The sequence below is a fragment of the Felis catus genome, chromosome E2 (assembly GCF_018350175.1).
Source record: "Felis catus isolate Fca126 chromosome E2, F.catus_Fca126_mat1.0, whole genome shotgun sequence".
In the NCBI taxonomy this organism is placed as follows: domain Eukaryota; kingdom Metazoa; phylum Chordata; class Mammalia; order Carnivora; family Felidae; genus Felis; species Felis catus.
Window position 1 is genome coordinate 34,877,660 of NC_058382.1, and position 25,081 is coordinate 34,902,740.

Consider the following 25,081-nt stretch of genomic DNA (forward strand, 5'->3'; position numbering starts at 1 on the left):
CCCCACACACCCGCCAGGTGGAAGAAAGAAGAGTCGTCCTTCCTCCTAGCTCCCTCTCTGTCTCTACGGGGTCGCTGGGGAGGAGGGGAGTGTCAAACCTGCTCTCCAAAAGCAAGGGTGGGAGTGACGGGGGCGGGCAGGCAAGGATCCCTTCCTTCCTGGAAGAGTAAAAGGGCCGCTGGTCCGACTCCACCTTCGGCACCTGCTGCAGAGAAGCCCCGGGCTGAGGTACCGCCCCCGGCCCCCGCCCGGGTCCGCGCGCAGAGAGAGCACTGGCCCTTTAAGAGCGGCGGCGGCCGCGGCGCGCGGGGAGGAGGGCTGGGAGCGCCCGGAGCTGCGCCGAACTCGCCAGGGACGTCGGGCGCCGGCTCCCTGGCTCGCTCACTCGCTCCGACCGGCTCTCTGCGCCTCCTCCCGGGACTGAGCGGGGACCCCGGCCCGGGCGGGCGCGGGGCGAGCAGAGTCCCCGGGCGGGAGGCGCGCGCTCCGGGCAGCACCCGGCCCCGGGCATGGACAGAGGGAGCTGGGCGCGCAGGGGGCGCCGCGGGACCGGGCGGCCGGAGCGCTGAGCCAGACAAAGGCTCAGGAGTTGCGCTTGCTTTCGGGAGCCGGGCCCCGGGCGCCGAGGCAGCGGGACCCCGCGGCGGGCGGCTCCGGCCGGCCACCTCCCCCGCGGGCCGGCTCCGCGCGCCCGGACCTGCCCTGCCCGCCTCTCCTCGGGCGTGGGAATTTGCCGAGGGGACCTAAGCGGCTCCGGCGGGGACCCGGACCAAGAGGTCTGCCGCGCGCCCGCCGGGCGGGGAGCCAGGGAGCGTCGCAAGTTTCCGAGCCGCGTGCGGGGCCCCGGCGCCGGCCAGCGGGCGAGCCCTGCGTGCAGCGCTCCCGGCCGGGCTAGGCGCCGAGAGCATGGGCAGCGACCGGAGCGCGCCCGGACGGCCGGGCTGGGCGGGCAGTCTCCTTGGCGGCCGGGAGGCGGCGGCGCGGCCGCGACTGCTGCCGCTGCTCCTGGTGCTTCTGGGCTGCCTGGGCCGCGGCGCAGCGGCGGAGGACGCAGAAGTCAATGCCGAGGTAAGGACCCCCGCCCGGCCCCTCTGCGGCGGGCTGGGGGCTTGGGGGCTGGGAAGGAGGGAGCCACGCCCGCAGCCTGGGGAGAGGGTGGAGGGCGCGCAGAAGAGCCCCCGTCCGGGAGATGGGGGGCGGGGAAGAATGGGGCCCGGCAAACTGCCTCTCCCCAGCTCGCCCTCTGCGGCGCACCTCATCCCAAATCCTGGAGGGCGTAGGGCTCGTGCCCACTCTCTACCCCTACCCCGGACACTGATCCGCCCCAGCCCGCGTCCCAGGAGTCGCTTCTGCTGCCCCCAGCCCTCGCTCTCCTCCTCTCCTCTCTCCGGGCGGCCGATTCCTCGAGAGCCTGGCGGGCGCGCTGTGACGTCCTCTGCGAGTGGGGAGGGGGCTGCCCTGGGGGGACCACGGGCGGAGCAGGCAGCGCTCCCGCCTCGGTAGCCCTTGGTCTGGGTGACAGCGAGCCGTGCGCGCAGCGGGCCCGGAGGGGGCGAAGGGGTGAGAACCTCCGAGACAGCAGTCTCCGGTTGCGGGGGCGCTTTGGCGACTTACTTGGGCTCTTAACGCGGAAACCGCTCCATGACCAGGTGGGTCCAGGAGAGACCCTGTCTCCCCCGGGGCTTCCTCTCACTAGTGCCCCTACGTCGGAGAGGGCAGACTCCGCACGTGTTTTTACCAGGAGCCCGCCTGATAAAACCGTCTCCGGATCGGTCCGGCAGGTGACCAGGCGCGGCCTCCTGGCGTAGAGCGAGGTCCAACCTGCATCCCCCCGCAATACCCCACGCGGGCTCTGTGGGTCGCCCAGCGCCGTCTTCCTGAGCATAGACAGTGAGGGCACCAGCTCCGTTGCCCCAGCAAAAGCGGGGTCTGTTCTGTCCCGACTTATAAGACCCACTCCCAGTCCGGGACTAGGAGAGGGTAGATAGGACAGGAATGAGACGGTAGGAGGAGAGACCCGCCTCTGTGCTGGCTCCGGTAGGCTGGGGCCTCGGTGCCCTTGGGCCGGCCTGGAGCCTCGCAGCCGGAGCTGCTGCGTGCCTTCTATTTGCAGCCCGGCCGGTGCTCCCTCCCAGCCTCCCGGCGGCTTCCCCACCTCCCCCCCGGCAGCCTGGGAGATTTTTCCGATGGAAGCCTGCCCTTCCCCGCCCTACTTTAATAAAAGCATGGAGGAAGGGCAGGGAATTCCTCCCGGCTCAAGTTACACCTCCAGCCAGTTCCCCACCTGCTCTGCCCTCCCTCCCTGGCCTGGCCTGGCCAAGCCACAGGGAGCCAGGCCTTTGGCGGGAGGTGGAGTGGGAGCCCAGACCCGGCTGGTCCAGCTGCCCCTCATTTTACACAGGCGGGCAGGCAGGGGCTTATATGCAGCTTCTGCTGGTGGGGACCCCCATCCAGGTGCTGGGTGGAGAGTGCTTATTGGACCCACCTACTACTCTGTGGAGCTGAGGACCAGAGGATTGCAAGTCATAGACCCACCCTTGAGGAGTTTACAGTCTATTTAAGAATAGCATCTCTGCAGGGCACCTGGGTGGCTCAGTTCATTAAACTTCCGACTTTGGCTCAGGTCATGATCTGAAGGTTCCTGAGTTTGAGCCCTGTGTAGGGCTCTATGCTGACAGCTCAGAGCCTGGAGCCTGCTTTGGATTCTGTGTCTCCCACTCTCTGCCCCTCCCCTGCTCTCATTCTCTCTCTCTCTCTCTCTCTCTCTCTCAAATAAATAAAACATTTTAAAAAATTAAAAGAATGGCTTCTCTGCACAGGAAGCAGTTATGGATCTAGCTGGAATTTGGTGGCCATGTCTGTGAATTGGCATCCTGGTTGGCCAGGAGCTGGGGCTCTGGGACCTGTGGTTTGAAGGGCCTTTCTTTGCTTCTACTCCTCCATCACACCCTCCTGTCCCAGCTGAGGGAGTCCCCATACCCCAGGACCTGCACTGTCAGGCCTGAGTGCCCACAGACCATGGCCCTAAGCCTGTGGTGGCACTGGCTAGAGATTTGTGACTGGCCTGCAGCCCCTCTCCTGGGGGAAAAACTTGGGTCAGGTCATTGCTGGAAGAGACTCTGGAGAGTGGAAGGACCCTCGATGTTGGAAGCCAAAGTAGACAGAGGGCTGGAGACAGGTGGGCTGTCCCAACAAATAGAGGTGGCTTTGGGGTACAAGGTTGTTCTTTGGAGTCTGTGAAGTCTGTCCAGATCTGGGCCCAAAAAGTCAAATGACTTAAGCAATCAGCCCATTTGCCAGGAAGCCGTGGGAGAACTGTCCCCAGGCCCATGCTATCAGAACACCAGCATGGGGGAGACTCCTGGGCCTGGCCCACACCCTGCATACAGAGAGCCTCCTTCCCTTGAAGAAGGGCTCTTGGTCCTCACCCCAGAACCCCCATAGCTCCAGACTTCAGGTCGGGTCATGGCTGGACCTTTCTTTGAGCAGCCTGGCAACTGAGTCAAGGCCAGCCTCTCTCCCCTCCCCTCCCTCTCCCAGGACAGAAACCACAGGAGTTTCACCAGACTAAGGAATCAGGGAGCCTGGCATGTGCTAGGAGCTGGCGGCCACCGGCCACCTGCCACCTGCCAGGCCTCAGCCTGGAGAAGGCTGTCTTTCTTGGGGAAGCCACCACTGATTTACTCTGCCCTGTCCCACTCACTCCCTTGGATGTCAAGTCCCAGGCTCCAGCCCAGAATGGCTGTATAGACCCAGGCCCTGCATAGACCCCGGCCCTGCCTGAGTGGGGTGCCCGCTGCGCTCCTGGACTCCCTCCCCGAGAGTCTAGCCCCCACCTATGGATCTCAGTCCCACCGTTTCTGGCTGTGGCACCTAGCCTGCTTAAGTGCCTTTGGTTTTCACCAGAGAATCTCTGGTTCCCCCCATCCCCCGACTGCTTCCTTTTAGGCACAACTTCAGGTTCTCAGCCCCGCCCCATGGGAGTGACTCAGCTGCCAGAGTTCACAGGTGTGCTGCCACTGCCACTAAAACCTGGACACACCCAGGTAAACAGAGGTGGACTCCCGCAGATTTTCCTTGCCCCTGAGTGGGGGCTGAGCAGATGAGCAAAAGGAGGGGTGCAGGTCACCTTGAATTCTGATTTTGACCTTCAGGTCTGACTGGCAAGCCAAAGCCCCAGGCTCCTTGAGTTCCAATCTCTGCCCGCACTTCCATGCTGGCCCCTGGGGGCCCTACTGGTGTTCTCTTTTTAGTACCCTCTCTTAAATGTGGAACAGAAACTGCAGAGGGTCCCTGTGCCCACCCTCACGGAAAGGGGTTCACGTGAGGGCCTTGTCATCGGGAACCTGCAGAAGCTGAACCTTTTCTCCTCCCTCCCATCTCTGCTTTTCAGTCTCTTCTCTGACTACTAACAGACCACGCCTCTCCCATACTCTGTTCCAAAACCCAAAGAGAACTGGGCTGATTGGTGTAGCCAGGGACCTGGCATCCAATTGGGCCATGCCCTTCACCTCCAGCCCTTTTGTCAGGTCCCCCGTGTTTGGGCCGCTCCAGGGTCCAGTCAGTCAGCTGCCTCCATGCAGAGAACAGCCTGGCATGTGCTTGTCTGAGCAGTGTATCTGCCTGGCCTGGCCTCTCTGAGCCCTGGACAAGAAGGCCTTCCTTTGCCCCACCCCAAGGAGCAGAAGAAACAGCATAGAAACACAGCCAGATCCCCAAAGAATTGCAGCCCTCACGGCCTATACTCTCTGATGCCAACTCAGGATGGCTACACTGCCAGGCATGGAAAAGCCCCTCCCTTCCAAGCTTTTGGTTCTGGCCCCTTTTGTTCCTGGACCACACGTTCCCTGCCATCATCACCTCTGCCCAGCTGGGATTTTGACTTCTGCCCGAGGCCAGCTGTAGTGGCTGCTGTGGGTCACCACTGATTACAGTTGGTGCTCTAGACTGAACGTTTGCATACTTTCCACCACCACTCCCCACCCCATTCATTATGTTGAAACCCGACTCCTAAGGTGATGGTATTAGGAGGTGGGACTCTGGTGATTAGGTCATGCGGATGGGGCCCTCATGAGTGAGATTGCTGCCCAGGAAAGTTCCTTTGCCCCTTCTGCCATGTGAGGACACAGCAAGCCGTCGGCAGTCTGCAACCCAGAAGAGAGCCCTCACCAGGACCCATCGGGGCTGCCCCCCTGATCTTAGACTGCCAGCCTCCAGGACTGTGCGAGATAAATGTTGTAGGCTTTCCAGTTTATGGTATTTTTGTTACAGCAGTCTGGATAGACTAAGACGTTTGGCATCTTCCATATCCTCTCAAGATTTATGTGACTCGCATAGCTGGCCACGGAGGCGGGGGCCAAGCTCCATGGCCAGCTTATGCTTTTGGACATGGAGATGTGTTCTCTGAGTCAGCAGAAGCAGAGAGGGGTCAGGGGCTCTCTGCTTGGGTCCTCTCCACTACAAAGGGTCCTGGGAGGACTCCACAGGTGAACGTGGGGCCCTGGGGTCCTGAAGGTGGCGTCATGAACACTTATCTAAGCCTGCAGCACACCATACACACCTTCTAGCTGGATGAGCCTCCCTGAGTCAGGGTGCAAATGAGGCCGGCCGCTCCTCAGAAGGACACTGGTTCCGGGGATGCCCGGAGACCAGTGGCTGTGGGCTGGGCCCTTTGGGGGAGGCAGCACAGATTTTGCACCCCCAGGCAAGAACAGCATAGGTATGCAAGCTGGGCTGGGATCAGAGAGACAGAAAAGGATGCCTTTTACCAGATCCCATTTCCTTTGTGGGAACAGCAAGAAATGAGCGAAAGACCCAACCCAATCTCTGATATCTGGACAGACAGATGAGGACCTGGGTAGCAGCCATCAGCCAGCCTTCAAAGATGCTTCTCATCCTACTGCTTCTCATGCTCCAGCTTCCAGAGCCTGGAAACCAGGGTGTGGGTCAGCTTTCCAAGGCTGGCTCTTAGCCCCGAGAACTACCTTGTCCTCCCAGGAGTGACTGCCACCATGAGCAGTGAGAGCCCAGCTTCACGTTGAGCATTTATGAGCATGGCACTGGGCACAAAAGAAGCACTTGCAAAGTGGTAGCCAAACACAGCAACGATGAGAAACAAGTGGCATTTGCTGTTGTGCGAGTCACAAAACCTCTCTGAGCCTCAGTTTGTCTACAGAATGAGAATATTAATAGCATCTACTGGATGGAGTTCCTGGGGAGATTCGGTGCATTTGTGTGTAAAATGCTGAACGCTGTGCCCACTGGTCCTCACATGAGGCCCAGTGAGGGTCAGGTGTTATTTTTGAGCACCTTCAACCTACTTGGGTACATCCTAGGCACGGCCTATGAAGGTTCTGTAAGCATTTTCACATTTAATCCTGCTGTTACTCTGCAAATGTGGGACTATCATTACCCCACTGTATAGAAGAGGAAACTGAGACTAGGGGGTAAGAGAAGTTGCCCCAGATTCCCCAGCCAGGGGGTGGCAGAGCTGGGCTTTGAACCTAGTTGGTCTGACTTGGAGCTGAGCTCCCAGCCCGCATGCTGGGTTAAAGGCTGCAAGGTGCCATGCCGTGGGGAGCCCGCTGGGCTGGAGCCAGGTGGGAAGGAGAGGGTGGAGATGGGGCCACACATGCCTTTACCCCTCCCCACCCCCGCCAATCCAGCCACCCAGGCTTTACCCCATGAACAGCCCTATCTACATGGACAACATCTACAGGAGAGTTTCCAGGTGAGGCCCTAAGAACTGGCTCACAGCCAGCCCCGAAACCACTAGCAAACAGGGCTTTTTCACCCCTCCCACTGGCCAAAGGACCGTCTGGTTTTTCCTCCAGGTTAAGGATTGCAGGAGCAGGCTGGGAAGGAGCAGGGTGAGGGAGCACAGGAACTCAGGTGGCCACCTCCTTCCTGCTTGCCTCGCTGGACAATCCCCCAGCCCTCCTACTCTCCCAGCCACCCAGAGCCCCTTCCCCAACTGCAACTTTCACATAGTGGTGGAGGGGGTCAGCTTGAGCCCCAAATAAGCAAGTATGTTCTTCTGGAACTGCTTAGGTATGAATCGTGCTACCTTGAAGGGTAAAGGACACACCAAGGACAGGGGGGCTGGCGGAGTGCCCCCTCTCTTCACCGGCCTTGGGTCTGCATCATCTGTGCTCTCATCCCTGTGTGGCAGTGAGGAGTGATAATATCGACCCCATTTTGCAAAGAAGGAGCAGAACGGGAGCTTAGAGGAGCTTAATAAGCCCCCCTCCATCATTCAAAGGCCTGTTATGTGGACAAGCAGTCAGGACCAAGGAACAGGTGTCACTGGGAGGCAGATTTCTGCTCAGCCTGAGGAGGAGCTTTCCAACAGTCACTGATGCCCAAAGACAGAATGGGCTACCTCAGTGGCGGTGGGCACCCCATCTCTGCCGGGGTGCAGGCTGGATGAGTCATGGGCCCAGCTACAGTCCTTAGAGGCTTCAGGGAGGTAGCTGGACTCGATGGCCTGAGGTCCCCTCCAGCCTAAGGCTGGATGAGTCTCTGGTTTGTTGGGGTCACCTTGCCGGTGAATGGGTTCCCAGCTCGGATCCCCTAGAGGGTGGGCCCGATGGGCCCAGGGTGCACGCTCTGAGTCTGCAGGGTCTGTGGCTCCCCAGGACCACAAGTCTCTTTCAGCGCCGGCTCCATGCCCAAGACTGGGAGTGCAGAGCCAAGCGAGGCCTTGGCCTGCTCCCAAGAGCCCACAGCCTGGGATACGGGGTAAGGGAGACGGGCACGATGAGGACCTCACACCGTGGAAGGTCTGGGTCTGTCCTTGGCAGCCCTGACAAGACGCCTTTTGTGCCTGGCTGGCGACCCTGCCAGGGTCAGCCTAGACTACAGAGAGAGCTGTGGCTGACAGAAACGGAGCGGAGCCCAGCGGAGACTGGCTTTTATCGCACAGAGGCCGATAAGGCTGAGTGGGAGGGGCCCCAGCCGTCTGAGCCCAGGGAGGTGGCTGTGGGGGCAGCAGAGCAGGGGAGCTCACCCCGCCCCTACGGCGGCTTAATGCACAGTATTGATCCTCGGCTCCTTCGCAGGCTCCTTCGCAGACGTACCCTCCCTGCAGGCCTGGCTTGGCATTGTCTCAGCAATCCTGGTGGGCAGCCCTGCTGACATGGCCCAGCGCCCAGCCCCAGCCAGAGATGTGGGGTGTGGGGAGGATTAGATGCCCTCCCCCAGTGCTATCCTGGGCACTGCTCCTCGGCCGAGAGGAGCTGGTGCTACTTCACAGGCGGTGGGCCAGTTGCACTGCTTATGGACTCCAGTTCTAGCCAGGCCAGCTGTGTGACCCTGGGTGGGCCACTCACCGTCTCCGAACCTCACTGTCTGTATAATGGGATGGGGGACTTGTGAGCTTTGAATGGGCTGATAAGAGCAGGCTGCCTGGCCCACAGCAGGGTCTCAACCTGCTGCTACTGTGTTTACGGCCTCACCTGGGAGCCAGGGGCCCAAGAATCTCCCCCTTCCGACTCCTGACGGCCCCACGTTTCCGCACCTGGGGCTAGACATGCACCTGAAGCATCTATACGTACTCATGGGGTGGGGTCTGGAGCTTAAGAAAGAAATGGCTGTGAGAGAACTGGAGTGGGTGGGGTCTCTCCGTGTGGACCCTAGAGTTCTCTTCAGAACCTTCCCGGCCTCCCACTGGACAGCGGCTCTCATGGAGGAGTTCCCCCTCCTTTGCCGCTCCCTGACCCATCTGAGCCTCTGTTTCCCCACCTGAGAAACAAAGTTTCACCTGCTTGGCTAACCCCACCTGTGAGAATCTAGGTAACAAGGAAAGAAAGGCGGCAACTTGTGTAAAGGACAGTCTTTACGGTCGCCAGTCGGGGCGGCAGGGGCTTGAACACAGCCTCTCCCCAGCTTTGAGACTGGGAGGCCAGTCACGACCCTGGGAATTGCTACCCACTTTTGGCCCGTGGCAGCAGAGCCTGCCAGCAAGCTGGGACTTCAGGGCACAAGCAGCCCCTGCCACCCACCTGTGCACCCCTGCCCCATGCCCCCTTCCCTCTGCATCTGCATCTTCCCCTCCTGGACTTGTCACACTGAGTCTAGCAGTAGGAGTAGGGTGGAGAGAAACATCCTACCAGATGCAGGGGAGAGGAGAAGCCCACAGCCCTACGGGGGGTGTAGACTGATTGGCACTTGGCAATCAGCCCCGAACACAAGTTTGCCAGAGTCAGGCAGCCTCCGTCAGCTTCTTTGCCTTGTCATCTGGGGCTCAGCTGCTCTGGGCCCAGGCCGCGTATCTGCTCACCCTCCCTCACAGGCTGCTGGTTCTCAGCCTGGCTTCTCATCCTGGCAGGGGCCAAGGGCATTGAGGGTTCAAGGCTTGGCCCATATTGAAATGGGAGCTCTTGGCTTCCCTAAGACCCAGAGGCTGCTTGTCTGTGCGGAGGAGGGTACGCAGGCACCCGTGGGACCTTCCCATCACCCCCTGAGCTGCCTCCAGGATTGAAGGGCCCCTCAGCCCCATCAGCTGTGCTGGGCCCTGGAGCTGTTCACTGCAGACAGGCCCAGCTCCCCTCCCGTTCCCTCCCCAGGGCCCCAGCCTGAGCCTCCCCTGCCTGCCCTCCCTCTGTCACTCTGCAGACACCGCTAATCAGCCCCTTGGTGGCCTGTGATTGCGCTCCAGTGAGATATTTTTACCTTATGCAAATAGGTGATGTAGAGGCGACCTCATCTGTCAGCGGGCAGCTCCACCTCTCCCCCCACCTCCTCTGGCTGCTGGAGCTGGGCTAGAGGCCTGGCCTTGCCTTCCAGGTCTCCCCATGCCTCTTCAGGGAAACTGTCCATTACGGGTGGGAACCTCCCGCCCTGCCCCTCACACACACAGCTTCAGGAAAGGCTTCCCGTGCTTGGGAAGAACAGGGAGCGTGCCCGCGGCACCGCCAGTGTCCGGTGGAGCTGAGGGAAGGAGCCCTGGGCCAGAGGGGTGAGTGAGGAGGGCTGGTGGGGGGGGTCATGGGGGAGGCCACTGCTGTGCCCTCACCTGAGGCTGCCCGGCACTTGGGCCCCCTTGGAGCCTGGACCCTCCAGCTCTGTTGGTGGAGGCAAAAGGCTGCGGCTCCACGGACAACCAGACCGGCCTCTGTCATTAATATTACATTTATTGAGCACTTTCCCCAACCCGTCACATTGCCAGGCAGTAGTGTGGACTCCCAGCTTAACCCTCACAGAAACCCAGGGGATGAGGCAGGTCCTAGCACAGCACCCCGCTTTCACTGACCACGGACTGAAGCCCGGGAGGCATGTGGCCACACCTCAGAAGTGGCAGGGCCACAATTTGTCCCCAGATCTGTTCCCAGAGCGGACGGTTGTTTCCCACCTCCATGTCTCTGCCTTATTCTGTGGCAGTTCCCCAGGGCCCGGGAGGCCTGGAAGCTGGGGCCAGGCGTCTGTCTGCCACCCTCGTTGACTCAGCAGCCATTCCCTCCAGCTGTAACCTGGGCACTGCTGAGCTGACTATGTGGGCAGCCCAGCCGTGCCAGGGTCCGGTGGGGGGCACTGAGGGAGCAAGTGCTTGAGGAGTTGGATGTGACACTGGTGGCAGACAGATAAGGGCGTGGCCCTGGCCAGCTGACACATGGCTGTTGGTCCACAGCAACCACCATATTGGGCCATCATCCTGCCTTATGGGACTTTGATATGGGGTCTTAACCTTCCAGAGCCTCCCAGAAAGCAGGCCTCAGGTGCCCTCACTCAGGGGAGGGGGAGGCCCCAGAGGCCCCAGGGTGGGCCAGGAAAGGTGTAAAGGACACTTCCGTGTGGCCAAGGCCCACAGAAGTCCCTGGCCTCTGTGCCCACCAGCCTCCCATGGTGGTCACTATGCTCTCATGGCCAAGGTGAATTCTTACCCCAGTTCAGCTTGGCTCATCGGGGATCCCATCCTCCGGCTGCGACTGTGACGGTCCTATCTGCTCACAGGCCTGCAGGTGTGAAACCCTCCCTCTCTGGGTACAGTGGGTCTCCCCAGGGAGCTTGTGAACCCCTGGAGGTCAGCACCCCTCTGCCGTGGTCCTCCACAGCCCCCAGCTGGCATGGTACCTGGCACAGAGAGGGTACTCAGAAAGACTTGGCAGGAGGGGTGCGGTGGGTGAATGGATGGACAGATGGATAGATGGAGGAGAAGACAAGGCCCGCCCAGCAGACTCTGGAAGGGGACGGGTACCCCCATGGCGTGCCAGCTGCACTTCCCAGGGCTGTCTCTCTCAAATCTCCCGACCCCAATAACCCCATTGTCCCCTGAGAAAACTCAGGCCCAGAAAGAGCAAAGCGTTTGTGGCAAAGCAGGGACTGGACTTCAGGCCTCCTGGCCCACCCTGTTGGCCCCGGGTGGGCTGCCCCAATCCATCTGCTCTGCTTCCAGGAGGCCCAGGATTTGTCAGGGAGTAGCCCAAGGGGCTGGTTTTCCTGCTTGGTGAGGCCTCAAGAGGTTCTGAACCTCTGAATCCCCAGCGGTCTGTCAGGAGTGGTAGGGGGCCCACCCTGGTGTGCCCAGTCCGACATTAAGGACAGCAACTGTGGACTGCCCTCACGGACAAACAATGGGGGAAGACAAGCAATAAATACCTAAGGGAAATATATAATGTGTCATATGGTCACAAGTACAGGGAAGGAGAAGGGATGCAGGGTGTAGTGGATGGCGGTCTTCTTTTAACATTATGTTGTCAGGAAACACCCCTCCAGTAAGGCGAGGTTGAAGCACAGACTGAAGAAAATGGGGGTGTGAGCCATACAGAGCACTTGGGCAGCAGGAACAGCAAGTGCAAAGGCCCTGAGACAGGAGCATGACTGCCTGTGGGGGGTGGGAGGAGTGAGATCTAAGAGCTGAGGCAGGGGCAGGTAGTGAGGGGCCTGGCAGCTCCTGTAAGAACTGGCTTTGACTCTGAGCTGGGAAGTTTCGGGAGGATTCTGAGCAGAACCAGAAGGTTGACCAGACCTGACTTGTAAAGGCCTTTTGTTCTGGCTCTTGTGTGAGAACAGACCATAGGAGGTGGAAGCAGGCAGAGCAGCACAGAAGCTCACGTGGTCACTTTAGCGGGAGGCGGTGGTGGCTCCGACAGAGCAATGGCGGAGGTGGTGGGCGGTGGGCGGCTGCAGGCCGTGCGTGTCTGGGACTAGCAGTGCCAGACGCGCTGACCGAGTTGTGGCCTCTCCTTTGCAGAACTGGCTGAGGCTCTACGGCTACCTGCCCCAGCCTAGCCGCCACATGTCCACCATGCGCTCTGCCCAGATCCTGGCCTCAGCCCTCGCCGAGATGCAGCGCTTCTATGGGATTCCGGTCACAGGCGTGCTTGATGAAGAAACCAAGGCGTGAGTCCTCCATGGGGCCCTTCCCAGACCCCACTGGCACCTGCCCTCCCAGCTTGCCCTGAAAAGGGGTTGGCAGGTGGAGTTTCCAGGATAGAGTGACCTAGACAAGAGATGGAAAGCGGTTTGATCTTCCACGCTAGTTCGGACTGGTTGGGATTGGCTACCTGAAAACTCATGTTGAGAAAGCTCCTGAGGTGAATCTGGCTGGGCAGCAAGGAGGATGGGATTGATTAGTGATGTCTGCCATGGGCACAGGAATGGGGAGGACCAGCAGCATGTGCCTTGGATGGGACATCCTCACTAGGCCACAGCTCTGCTCTGAATCTGACAGGGGTGATGGGACCCAAAGCCACATCCCTGGGCATACGTGAGCGTAACGTAGCAAGGACAGAGGGCCTCGGGTAACTCTCCCACTCCTGGGTGATACTGGTGATACTCCACAAAGGTGAGCCTCTGTCGGACACTCGGTCTTCCAGGCTGAGGTCGGTGTGCCTGTTTTTCTGATGAGGAAATCGAAACGCAGAGAGTCTCCCACTGCCACCACACCCATGCAAAGGGTGGCTGGGGGCCCAAGGCAAAAGGGTGGAAGAAGGGTGGACTGCCTGGAAGAGGCAGAGCCGAAGCAGGAAGGCGTGTGGAGGAGAGGCTCTGGGCTTACCCCTCCGTGCCCATGACCCAGGTGGATGAAGCGACCCCGCTGCGGGGTGCCAGACCAGTTCGGGGTGCGCGTGAAAGCCAATCTGCGGCGACGGCGGAAACGTTATGCCCTCACTGGGAGGAAGTGGAATAACCACCACCTGACCTTCAGGTAGGGACCATGGCTGTCCGTGGTAGCGTCCCTCCTACGGCATTGCCCAGAGACCGCTCTTTCCTCTCCTCTCCCAGGCTGGGGCCTCAGGCTTCCCAGTGGGCTTGTCTGGAAAGCTTCCTTTCCCAGAAGCCCACCCCGGGGGGTCCAACATAGACAAGCTGACCCTGCTCCCACGCTGACAAGATCGGCCGCACACCCTGGCCAGTCCTCCCCCAGTGAAGGTCAGGACCCTTGGAGCTGTTTCCGCTCTATCCTCCTTCCCTCCCCGCTCCCCACCCGCCAGCAGCCCGGGGCTGGCCTCACAGCTCAGCTCCTGTACCAGTACAAACTGGGGGCCTCCACAGTGTAGGGCACGGGGCTTTAGGTATCTGAGGGGTTGGGGGGTAGTGTGGAAAGGGCTGGAATCCGGGCATCTGTCAGGTGTGCAGGCAGCACGTCCCCTGCAAAAACCCTGGCTCAGGCACCTTCCTCCTTTCTGCTGAGTCCTTTGGCAAGAAAGCCTCCTGAGCCTCGAGCCATGTGGCAGTCCCTGAGGGCTCCCCTTCCTGTTTTAGTCCCTCCACAGTCCTACCCGCAGCTCTATCTCCTGAGGAAGAGCGGCTCCCGCGGCCACTTAGACCCTAGGCCCCCAGAGTGACTTCATGGCTCCAACAGCTTTTAAGGGAGGAGATCTGTCCAGCACTCAGAAGCGTAATCTGATTTATGTGGGTAATAACAGGCCTCATCATGCTTTTATCACGTGCAGACTCCAGACCCATGTTCTACATGAGCTAATTCATTTAATCCTCCCAGGGCCCCAAGATGAGAGCGCTACTCTCCTTTTCCCCATTTTACAGATGAAGAAACTCAAATTCAGAAACACTTAAGTCACTTGCCCAAGGTCACACAGATTATGTTAGAGCCCGGCCTTGAACTCAGGACAGCCTGACCCTGCAATCATCAGAGCCATTTGGCCTGTGTTTCCTAAACCTCAGCCATTTGTATCAAACTGTCTAGTTCTTTCTCTTAGTTCCATAGCACTTTTATTAGTGGTTTTCTTATTTAAGCTAACTGAATACAATGCAACCTTATTTAGCCATATCCTAATGAACTCCTGGGTTTGACATGTTAGTTGTCTTTTTCAAATTCACATCAGAATAAACTAGTAGTTGATATTGATGGGCACCGTCCACGAACCAGCTCAGATCTTACACATGTTCCTTGTGACCATGTGTCTTCGCCCCCACCCAGTGGGTGCTAGCAGTGGACAGCAGACCCAGTAGGCCCTGGGTTCACTCCCTGGTCTCCCTGCCCACTGCAGCATCCAGAACTACACAGAGAAGCTGGGATGGTACCACTCACTGGAGGCAGTGCGAAGGGCCTTCCGTGTGTGGGAGCAGGCCACGCCCCTGGTCTTCCAGGAGGTGCCCTATGAAGACATCCGGCTGCGGAGGCAGAAGGAGGCCGACATCATGGTACTCTTTGCCTCTGGCTTCCACGGCGACAGCTCACCATTTGATGGCACAGGGGGCTTTCTGGCCCACGCCTATTTCCCTGGCCCTGGTCTGGGCGGGGATACCCATTTCGATGCAGATGAGCCCTGGACCTTCTCCAGCACCGACCTGCATGGTGAGAGCACCTGGCCGGGGCAGGGGAGGGGAGGCAGAGCCGGAGCTGGGCATTGCCCTCTGACCCAGTTGAGCAGAGACAGGGTTGGGAGGGGAGAGCTTCATCCAGTGCAGTTTTCCAGAGCACTGACCCTCAGTATCTCAGTCTGCTGTCCCATGACCTCCAAGGGGTGGTAGGGAAAGGGAGGGATCATTTTACCCACCTCTCAGACGGGGAAGTTTGAGGCCTAGCAGTCAGAGCAGCTCAGCCTCTTCTGAGAATGGCAGAAGGGCCAGCTCTCTGATGGCCTCAGCCCTCAGGGCCTGGGCCAGAGCAAAGCTGACCGTGCCACCCCCCACCCCCACCCCGGCCGATCCCCACTGCAGGCAACAGCCTCTTCCTGGTGGCCGTGCATGAGCTGGGCCACGCGCTGGGGCTGGAGCACTCCAGCAACCCCAGTGCCATCATGGCGCCATTCTACCAGTGGATGGACACCGACACCTTCCAGCTGCCCGAGGACGACCTCCGGGGCATCCAGCAGCTCTACGGTGAGCGGGCAGCGTGGGCACGGCCAGCGGGCTCTGCACGCCACCTCTCAACTCCCAGCCCTACCAGGCATAGGCGCCACTGCTCTCCCTGTTGTGTCGATGAGGAAACAGGCCCAGAGAGGATTAGTGACTTGTCCACATCACTCAGGGAGTGAGTGATGGTGCTGGAAGTCACCCGCAGGACTGGCCGACTCTAGGGCCCTCATGGTGGCTCCAGACTGGGGTCTCCAAGGCCCCTCACAGACCACTCCTCTCCTCCTCAGTGTCATTGATACTCTTATTAGAAGATGCCCTGGTCCCAGATCTCGTTCCTCCTACTCTCACTCCCAACCCAAGCCTGTCCCAAGCTCGCCAGCGAGTGTTGTTGGCTTATCACTTCCCGGTGGCTTTGAGGCAGGTGGCACCCCCCTCAGCCCAGGCCCCACCTGAGAAGGCCTCCAGTGGTAAGGGCTCCTGAGGACTGATTCTGTGGGCCCGGCTTGCACTCAGCACCACCCTGAGCCCCTTGTTAGGGCTGGCGGTACCTGCCTTGCTGGGCACGTGACAGATACTTCCTCACTCTGTCCCCGGCAACCTGGTAAGAAGATGGGCCCCTGGAAGAGGTCACAGAACCATGTTCTTTCCTCTGCATGTGTCCACCAAAGCAGGCTGGTGTCCTGAGGGGAATGTCCCCAAGGGGAAGTGGAGGAAAGGGCAGCCTCAGGGGCACAGTGATCCACGTCCAGTGTGGGAAGGTGAAGGAGAGGGCTGTATGGAGGACAGAGGTCCTCCTGAGGGTGATGGCAGGTGTGGGGGAGGGGTCGGCTGTGGACAGACAGGGGGGCGCGTCACCTGGGTAGACCCCACCGCCGAAGCACATGTCTCTCCGGGCTGGGTGCCCCAGGGTCCCCTGGTTCTGAGTAGGGGCTACCTTCTGACTTCCCACTCACCCCACCCCACTTTGCAGGCACCCCGGATGGTCAGCCACAGCCCACCCGGCCTCTCCCCACTGTGACTCCCCGGCGACCGGGCCGGCCAGACCATCGGCCTCCCAGACCCCCTCAGCCACCACCCCCAGGAGGGAAGCCGGAGCGGCCCCCAAAGCCAGGCCCCCCAGCCCAGCCCCGAGCCACGGAACGGCCTGACCAGTATGGCCCTAACATCTGCGACGGGGACTTTGACACAGTAGCCATGCTGCGTGGGGAGATGTTCGTGTTCAAGGTCTGGCCCCTGCCCGTGTCTCCCCTGATCCCTTGGCCTGGCCTCAGAGCAGGAGAGCAGCCCCCACATCCCACCCCTGCATCCTTGCCCCACCTGACTGCCCGAGCACACCCACCCCTCCCTCACTGAGCAGCCCCTGGGGAGCCCTCAGACCCTAGACCAAGAAGAAACCAGCCTGAAGGACACGGGACTTGCTCAGGGTCACACAGGGAGTGCAGGGGTCCACACCCCGCCCAGGGCTCACTTATGGGTGCTGCCCTGGCTTCCCAAGCCACCCCTCCGGATCTCCCTGACCTAGGAAAGGGCAGCCGGATGCGGGGCCTCTCCCGGTATGAGGGAGCGAGCTTGCCCTGCCCACTCACACCCACGCCCTCCCCAGGGCCGCTGGTTCTGGCGGGTCCGGCACAACCGCGTCCTGGACAACTATCCCATGCCCATTGGGCACTTCTGGCGTGGTCTGCCCAGTGACATCAGTGCTGCCTACGAGCGCCAAGATGGACGCTTTGTCTTTTTTAAAGGTAAGCTGGGGTAGGTGGGAGGGCAGGGCGGCCTCCCTTCCCTGACCTCTGGCCTGGCCTCTGACCCAGCGGGCCTGAAGGAGGGGGAGAGCGAAGGGCTACATGGCATGTCCACAGTGTGGGGAGCCGAGTCAAGGCAGGGGTGGGGCAGGAGGAGACAGAAACCTGGGGACAGGGGGACCTGGGCCCCTGGGGGCCAGCGGCTGCTCTGACTGGAGGCGAGCATCCATCTGCAGCACAGGGGCTCCGCATGTGACTCCTCCTTCCTTGTGTCTTGTGCCTCCTGCAGCCCCTCCTCCTAAGACAAGAGTCCCCCCGTCCCCTCCTTCCCGGGCAGGATTTCTGTGGTCTGTCTGTAGGGACAGTGGAGCTCCCTGCCACCGGCCCTCCCTGTGCGGCCTGCCTCTCTGGGGAGGGCCTCAAGGGCAGCATCCCCGGTGGATCAGCTGTGTCCCCAGCCCAGCTGGCCTGAGCCCACGCTTAAAGCCCCTGGGCCCAGAGTCCAGGCAGGGCTCCCCCTCTTTCCTCCCTCTGTACAAGAACTGTGTATGGGGGGTGGGGGCGCGGACGTTCACATGGGAGTGCAGGCCATTTATAGTGTGACCCTGTGCTGTGGGTACAGGTGTGAGTGAGTGACTTGTACGTGTGTAAATGAGTATGTCACAGGTGCCCGTGAGTGCTGAGTGTGTGTGACGTGCAAGTGAGTTGTCTTGTGTGTGTGTAGAGGTCAGTGCCTACACTGTCCTGTGTACAAGGGCGTGGGGGGGTGGGTAAGTGCGGCAGCGGATGTGTGTGGATGTGTAAGCCCAGGACAGCATTCCCCATGTCCCCTCCCTCCCACACCCCTCTGCCCCAGGCCTGTCCTCACCCACCTGCCCCTCCTCCTGCAGGTGACCGCTACTGGCTCTTCCGAGAAGCCAACCTAGAGCCCGGCTACCCGCAACCGCTGACCAGCTACGGCCTGGGCATCCCCTACGACCGCATCGACACGGCCATCTGGTGGGAACCCACAGGTCACACCTTCTTCTTCCAAGAGGACAGGTGAGCACTGCCTTCCTCAAAGGCAGAAGGCCCGAGCCGAACGCCCCTACCCAGAGAACCACAGCTGGTGCTTCTGCTCACAGGTACTGGCGCTTTAATGAGGATACACAGCGTGGAGACCCCGGCTACCCTAAGCCCATCAGCGTGTGGCAGGGGATCCCTACCTCCCCCAAAGGGGCCTTCCTGAGCAACGATGCAGGTACTGGGCCAACCCCCTGCAGCCCGCCCAGCACTCACCATCCCCTCCTCCACACACAGGGTTCACCCAGCCTTTTGATGGCAGGTGTGAGGGACGCAGCCATGGCAGGCCCTGGGCCGGGGGCTTCCAGAGCATGACTGTCCTGGTCCCTCCTGCACTGTCTCCATCCCCTCTTTACAGACAGTCACACTAAACCAGAGAGCTTGAGTAAAGGGCCCCAAACCCCACAGCAAGAAAGTTGCGGGGAACCAAGAGTCCAACCCAGGTCTGCCTGTGTCCAGAGCAGGAACTCAGAACTACCCTGTTCCCTCCAGGGCAACCCACAGGGAGCCTGAAGCCTGAGGGGGGTTAGCTTGGCTCAAAGCAATGGCGGGCAAGAGTCCTACCAAGGTGCCCGCTTACCTGCCTGGAAAGGAAGCTTGACCTCTGTCATTATAACTAAGCACCAGGGAGCCGTGGTTTTTATTTCTCCAGCAGGGTCTCTGGCAAACTTACGAAAAACCATTAGTCTTGGTTCTCAGGTTCCAGGTTCTTAGGCTCAGGGGAGACCCCACTGACTTTGCCAGTGCTTAGGCAGGTCACGTGGCATCTGTGTGTGACGGCATCGCCATGCAACTACTCTGATCTCATTGTGATCAGCAGAGTATAGACTCACTCATAGTTCAGACTTGGCCCTTCGTGGGGCTGATGGGACATGGGCAGAACACCCAAAGCCACAGAGCCCATCCAAGGCAATGTTAGCCTCTGCTCCAGGTCTGCTGCAGGCTGGCCGTGTGCAAGGCTGGCCTTGAGCAAGACATTGACCTCTCTGGTGTGGGGTGAGCCAGTCCTGGCACAAGGTAGCAGGGCCCCCTGACCGTAGCCCTTATGCGGCAGGCTGCAAGACCCTTCTGCGTGCTGTCCCAGCCAGGAAGCACAGGCAGCACCGTCAGGTCCTTTCCCCAAACCCTGCCCCTCTCCAAGCCAGGTCTGGCTCCCATAAGTTGAGAGGGGCCAGATCTGAAAATGCTCAGGCAAGCGAGTGAGAAGGTGGGTGTTTTATTTTAAGTTTTTATTTATTTTGAGAGAGACAGAGAGAGTGTGCAAGCAGGGCAGAGGGGGCAAGGGGCGAGGGGGACAGGATCCCAAGGAGGCTCTGTGCTGACAGCAGAGAACCTGATGTGGGGCTCGAACTCACCAACCGTGAGATCATGACCTGAGTGGAAGTCAGACGCTTAACTGAATGAGCCACCCAGGCGCCCCCAGGGTGGGTGTTTTCAAGCTGGGGCTCCTTCAGCATGTCCTGGTCTTCTTTGAGGGTCACCGGCCGGCGGCTGGGGCACGGCCTGACACCACTCATCCCCGCTTGCCCCTGCAGCCTACACGTACTTCTACAAGGGCACCAAGTACTGGAAGTTTGACAACGAGCGCCTGCGAATGGAGCCGGGCTACCCCAAATCCATCCTGCGGGACTTCATGGGCTGCCAAGAGCACGTGGACACGGGACCCCGATGGCCCGATGTGGCGCGTCCGCCCTTCAACCCCGATGGGGGTGCAGAGCCCGGGGCGGGCGGTGACAGCGAAGAGGGCGATGAGGGCCGCGAGGCCGGCGCGGGTGGCGGAGAGGGGGACTTCGGGGAGGGGACAGGTGAGGACGGGGGCAGCCGAGTGGTGGTGCAGATGGAGGAGGTCACGCGGACAGTGAACATGGTGATGGTGCTGGTGCCCCCGCTGCTGCTGCTCCTCTGCATCCTGGGCCTCACCTACGCCCTGGTGCAGATGCAGCGCAAGGGCGCCCCGCGCATGCTCCTCTACTGCAAGCGCTCGCTGCAGGAGTGGGTCTGACCCCGCCCCGCGCCCGGCCCTCCCGCTCCTCACGGTGCTAAGGGGCCGGGGCTGGCGGTGCCCGCGGTTTTGAGACGGCTCCTGGGGGCACCCAGCAAGGGCCTTCCATGGCTCCCTCAGCCCCTGGGTGGGGGCCCCTCCAGGCCCCTCCAACATCCCTGCCAGCCCTGCCCCATTGTTTATTTATGCCCAGGGTTTTCTTTTCTTTTCTTTCTTTTTTTTTTTTTTTTTTTTTTTTGCACACTAATTGAGTATTTGTTTCTACTTTCCCGACTAGGAGCAGCAGTCCATCAGGGCAGGGGTTAGAGTTTTCTAAATGCAGTTCTGCTCTGGACAGGGGGTTACCTCCCCGACTCCACCCCTTCCCACCCCGTACCGCCTCTGGCTCGGGCACAGCCAGAGGACCAGAGGGTCAGAAGGCCCAATTGGAAAGTAGCTGAAGGGTTTTGGAGGGGCCCTCAACCTGAGCGAGCTCTGGAGACTGGGGGGACCTGACTAGTCTCCACCCACCTGAATCTCTGACTTAGGAAGAGCTTATTCCCCGGGGGCAGGCCAGGCCACAGGGGACAGACGGAAGGGTGAGGTAGCCTACTGGCCATGAGTCACGTTGAGTTTTGGTTGCTTCCCAGCCCACCTTTCTCAACCCCAGTAACTGAGGCTTCTCGTGTCTTAAGACGCCCACCCCACCCCCGACCAGCCAAGGGGCCCACAGCCCCAGCTCCCACATACCGCTTGAGCCCACGCCTCCTGGCCTGCCTTACCAAGGACCAAAGGGGGTCTGCCACGGCCCCTCCACCCAGGAGCCTCGCCTCCCCCCCCCCCCCCAAGGCTGGGCTTCTAGCCCCCGTCCACTCCTCTCTGAGCTATGACCCACTTGGGCTCCTTCCTTGGGCCTCTTCCCACCCACCCTCATCCACACCACTGTCCTCAGGGGTCTCAGAACCCCACCAGTCTCAGGCGCCAGCTGTCAAGGTCCCAGTGGCCCCAGGGAGACAGGGGGCTGATGGGTGCCCACAGCCCACCATGCACCAGGCTTGGGGTTGCCTCCCCTCCACTCCCTGTCCCCCAGGGCACTGGGGGGGGGGGGGGGGGAACACTGTGGAGAGGGGCCAGCAGCTCATCCCCTCATGCAGACTGGGATGTGGCTGTGGAGCCCCCAGAGGAGCCCACTGTGGCCTCGGAGACTCCCCTTCTCCTTGGCTCAGCCCTAAGGGCAGAGACACTTCCTCCTTCTTTTCCTTCCCAAAGTAAGCAGGCGGCAAGGCTGCTGTGGAAATGGTACTGTACAGCCGGCTCCGTCCCCTCTGCTTCCCCTCAGCCCGGGGCAAGTGAGCCTGCCACCCAGATCCCCGAGGCCCCTGGAGGGAGGGGGGTTCTCATGGGCTGACCTGGATCACAGGTCCAGCGGCTTGCTCCCCCCTCCATCCTCAGAACCGGAGAGCCAGCCAAGGGATGGGGGGTGGAGGTCAGTGTCCACCCTCATACGTTTCTTTCTGTAAATAATCTGCACTGATTAAATTGTACAGCCGGCAAGTGTGGCCTCCTTTGTGAGAGGCCCAGGGCTGGACCGTACAGCTGGAGGGGCTGCGGGTGACAGGAGTGAGTCCAGGCTGGGATTAGGGAACTTGCCCTCATGCTGAAGGGACCTTGTTCCCAGGTCTATGGTGGCTCCTTCCCAGTGGCCCTGGGAGGGGCAGCGCTCAGAGGAAGGGGTGGTTGCCTTGCATAGACCCGAGAAAGGTGAGGCAGGGGACCGGGATTGGCCCTGCTGGGGTGGGAAAGAGAAGGAGGACAGCATTTACTTGACATTCATTCATGGTGAGAAAGGGCACCCCAGCTTCCCACAGGCTCTGGGTGTCCAGGAGGGGTGGGAAAACCAGGCCAGGCCACCCAGTCCTTCCACCCATCCAGACTGGGTTCTGGGCCGCCTGAAGACTCAGCTCGGAGGCAAGAGATGGGACGCGGTGCCATTTTGCACTTGAAAAGCTCCCCTCATCACCTGCTCTGCTCAGAGGGTGAGGGGGCACCCGAGATCTGCCCCTGTCATAGTAGAAGAAGCAGAAAATCTCACGCTGGGCAGGCTGCAGACAATGCCCAGGACAGCAGGAGACTGAGTGTCACTGCCCCTCGGGTCTGGGCGTGGCTGGCAAGCCTTGCACCCAAGTCCATCCTCTGGGCCAAGCTATGAGGTACCGGCCTGCACCCCCAGAAATGCAATGGTCAGCTCTAGTGGGGTTCCACCCCGACCAGGGAGCGGGCCCGGCCTCCACGACAGCGGGACAGGGTCTTTCAACCTGCTGCAGGCCCCACCCTCCCCTCAGCTGCCCACCTCTTCCCCAGCCCCCTTGATCCCACCCTTTCCTCCCTTTGTGTTGAAAACTGGCTGAGGAGAGTAGGAAATTCTGGCCCTCAGAAGCCCCAAAGGCCTCTCAGGCTCAGCTAGGAAATGGCCTGTGAGCTCCCCCACCACAGGGGCCTTGGCAGTCAGCATGGAGGGCCAAGGCAGAAGCCATCTCGTCAGCTTTTCTGTGGCAGAAGCCACAGGGCCCCACCCAGGTCTGCCCGAAGCCTGCAGCCTTAGGGTCACCCAGAAGCCCAGAGGTCACCAGGCGGGTGGAGGGCGGTGTGGCGGCACAGGGGCGAAAAAGGAGAGGATGTGAGACCTCTCACCGAGCTCTTCCTCAGGGCGCAGGCCAGGGAAGACTTGGCAGACGAGGCCTCAGCCCCTCAGGAAATTGCCTGAGGAGACCTGCACCCCTGAGCTCTCTGGTAACATCTCAGAGAAACCCAATGGCTGAAGGAACAGCTCATCTGGGGAGCCCCGTTTATTGTCCCTCGGGCCGAGGAGTGTGAAGGTCTCAGAGGTGACTTCAGAGAGACCAGCGGTGCAATTTGACACCCCTCCCCCACCAGGATTAACAGGAACGTGCATCTTTACATTGGTTTTGTTTAATGTGGCTCTACCTAAACTCACCATGGGCCCCACGGTCCCCGTTTTGCTAATTCCCAAGTAAGATAATTACGATGTAACAGATACACAAAAAGAAGCAAAATATAAGCGACCCAATTCCCCAGGCCGGTGTTGACTGTGGCATGTTCCTTCCAGGCTTCTTGCCTCTGCATTTGCACAGCTTGGAGTTTGAGAGTCTCCAAACATCCTGGGCTTCGGCCTGAGGCTGAGGGTGCTTACACCTCAATGGAGGGGGTGACATGACCTGCCGGGGGTCGCTGGGAGAGTGAAAGGAGGATGGATGGCTGCACAGGGCTGGTGATGGTGCCCGGCACTCAGCAACTGCTCAGTGTGCAATCGCGACCCCAGTGGCCGTGCATACTCCTCCACTTACAGTTTACTCATGAGAAAAGCAGGGCTCAGAGAAGTTGAGTGACTTGGCTAAAGTCACACAGCTAGGAAATGGCCATGCTGGGAGAAGAACCCAGACAGATTGTCTCGCACAGCAGCTCAGGCCCAGCTCACCCTGGTGCTGCTGGAGAACAGAGATAAGGATGAGGAGGCCTCTGCCCACCCTGGCCTTCCCTCCCCATACATTCTAGGCATCGAAGACCCCAGGGCCACCAACAGAGCCCCCTTTCAGGCTGGGGCAGGGGCCAACTGGCCTCTTCCTCCCCCTCCAACTTGGCAGAAAAGCCTTTTTGTTGTGGCTCACACAGAGGGCATTCTCTGGCTCACAGAAGGAATGGCCGGCTTCCTGTCCATCCACAGCCTCCCAGACTGCAGCGGACTCCTCCACGTAGGCCCAAGGGGAGCAAGCCTTTCTGTGCCTCCGCATCCTCCAGTCCTGGCTCTGGGGCCCAAGGCTTTCCCCCCTTGCCCCCTTGTGTGGTTTCACGGGTTGAAACTACCCACGGCTTGGGGATAGCCATCCCGCAGCCGTCCCCCCAAATGCTGGAAATTCCAGGCCTCAAGGCCCTTTCAGGGTGCAGTAGTACCACCCTCATCCCACTGCTCAAGTGGCTTTGTGACCCAAAAGCACTGGGGGAGACCCTGCCAGGCTGCTTGTCCTGTCCCAAATGTCCCCTGCACCTGCTTGCCTCTATGCCTTTGTTTATGCTGTTCCCTCCCACTGGAAAACTCTTCCTTGCACGTTTCAGCCTGTCTAAATTGTATAGCTCCTTCAAGGCCCAGATTAAGGGTTGCCTTTTCCAGATTCCCACCCTCCTTCCTCAAGTTAGTTGAGTTTCCTGCCTTCCTCCGCTGGCTCACCCAGCAGTCGTGTCCTGACCATCGCTTGCCTCCAAGCCTAGCCTGCCCATCCTTACAGGCACCCAGTTGTTGATCGTGGCTCCATTGCTCACCCGCTGAGTGTCCTTGAGCAAGGCGCTTCATGTCTCTGAGCTCAGATTCCCCACTTGTAGGACGGGGCTAATAGCCATGCCTGTTTCATACACTTGTGAGGCTTGACTGAGGGAAGCCCTGTACACACTTAGAACAGCCCCCAGCCCATGTCAGACTCTCAGTAGTTTGCTACTAATATCTCTATTTTAGACGCAGGTACCTGATGGCACTGAGGAGGCTTCCCTCCTCGCCTTTCTCTCCAGGAGTGTTTGTGGGATGGGGTCAAAGGTCTCCAAGCCTGGGGACAGGTGCCGGGAGGAGTGACATTCCTGTCCCACCAGCTCCCCTCCCAGCTGCCCAGCCCCTCCTTGCTCTCCGCACCAGCCCTTCTTCCCAGACCCTGACTCAGGTTTCTCCCCAAGGGCTCCTGACATTTCCCAACCACACATTGTTCACCCACCTCAGTCTTTGCCAGAAATAGCCTCCAAACTCCCCTTCATTTACAACCAAGCTAAAAGGCCCCTCCTGGAAAAAAAATGGTATCATTCCCTGCCAGCATGGATCACAGCAATAAACTAGATTTCCATTAAGAAATCATTCCGAGTCACTGGAAAGGGAGAGGCAGCTATTCCCGATAATTTCATCCAAGGATACACAGCACCATGCTAAAACCTGTCAGCTTCAGTCAGATCAACCTCTCTGTACCCATGGGGATACTGA

General features: G+C 60.1%; 1 protein-coding gene across 1 annotated transcript; it reads left to right on the forward strand.

Annotated features, from left to right (window-relative positions):
• The first annotated feature begins 316 nt into the window (after positions 1-316).
• Positions 317-21,600, forward strand: MMP15 (matrix metallopeptidase 15). The gene is made up of 10 exons (XM_003998084.5): positions 317-1,068; positions 12,191-12,339; positions 13,019-13,147; positions 14,451-14,758; positions 15,124-15,285; positions 16,232-16,485; positions 16,865-17,003; positions 17,894-18,044; positions 18,128-18,243; positions 19,601-21,600. The coding sequence occupies exons 1-10, from the start codon at positions 907-909 to the stop codon at positions 20,065-20,067; spliced, it is 2,037 nt and encodes a 678-aa protein (XP_003998133.2). The 5' UTR covers positions 317-906; the 3' UTR covers positions 20,068-21,600.
• The last annotated feature ends 3,481 nt before the right edge of the window (positions 21,601-25,081 follow it).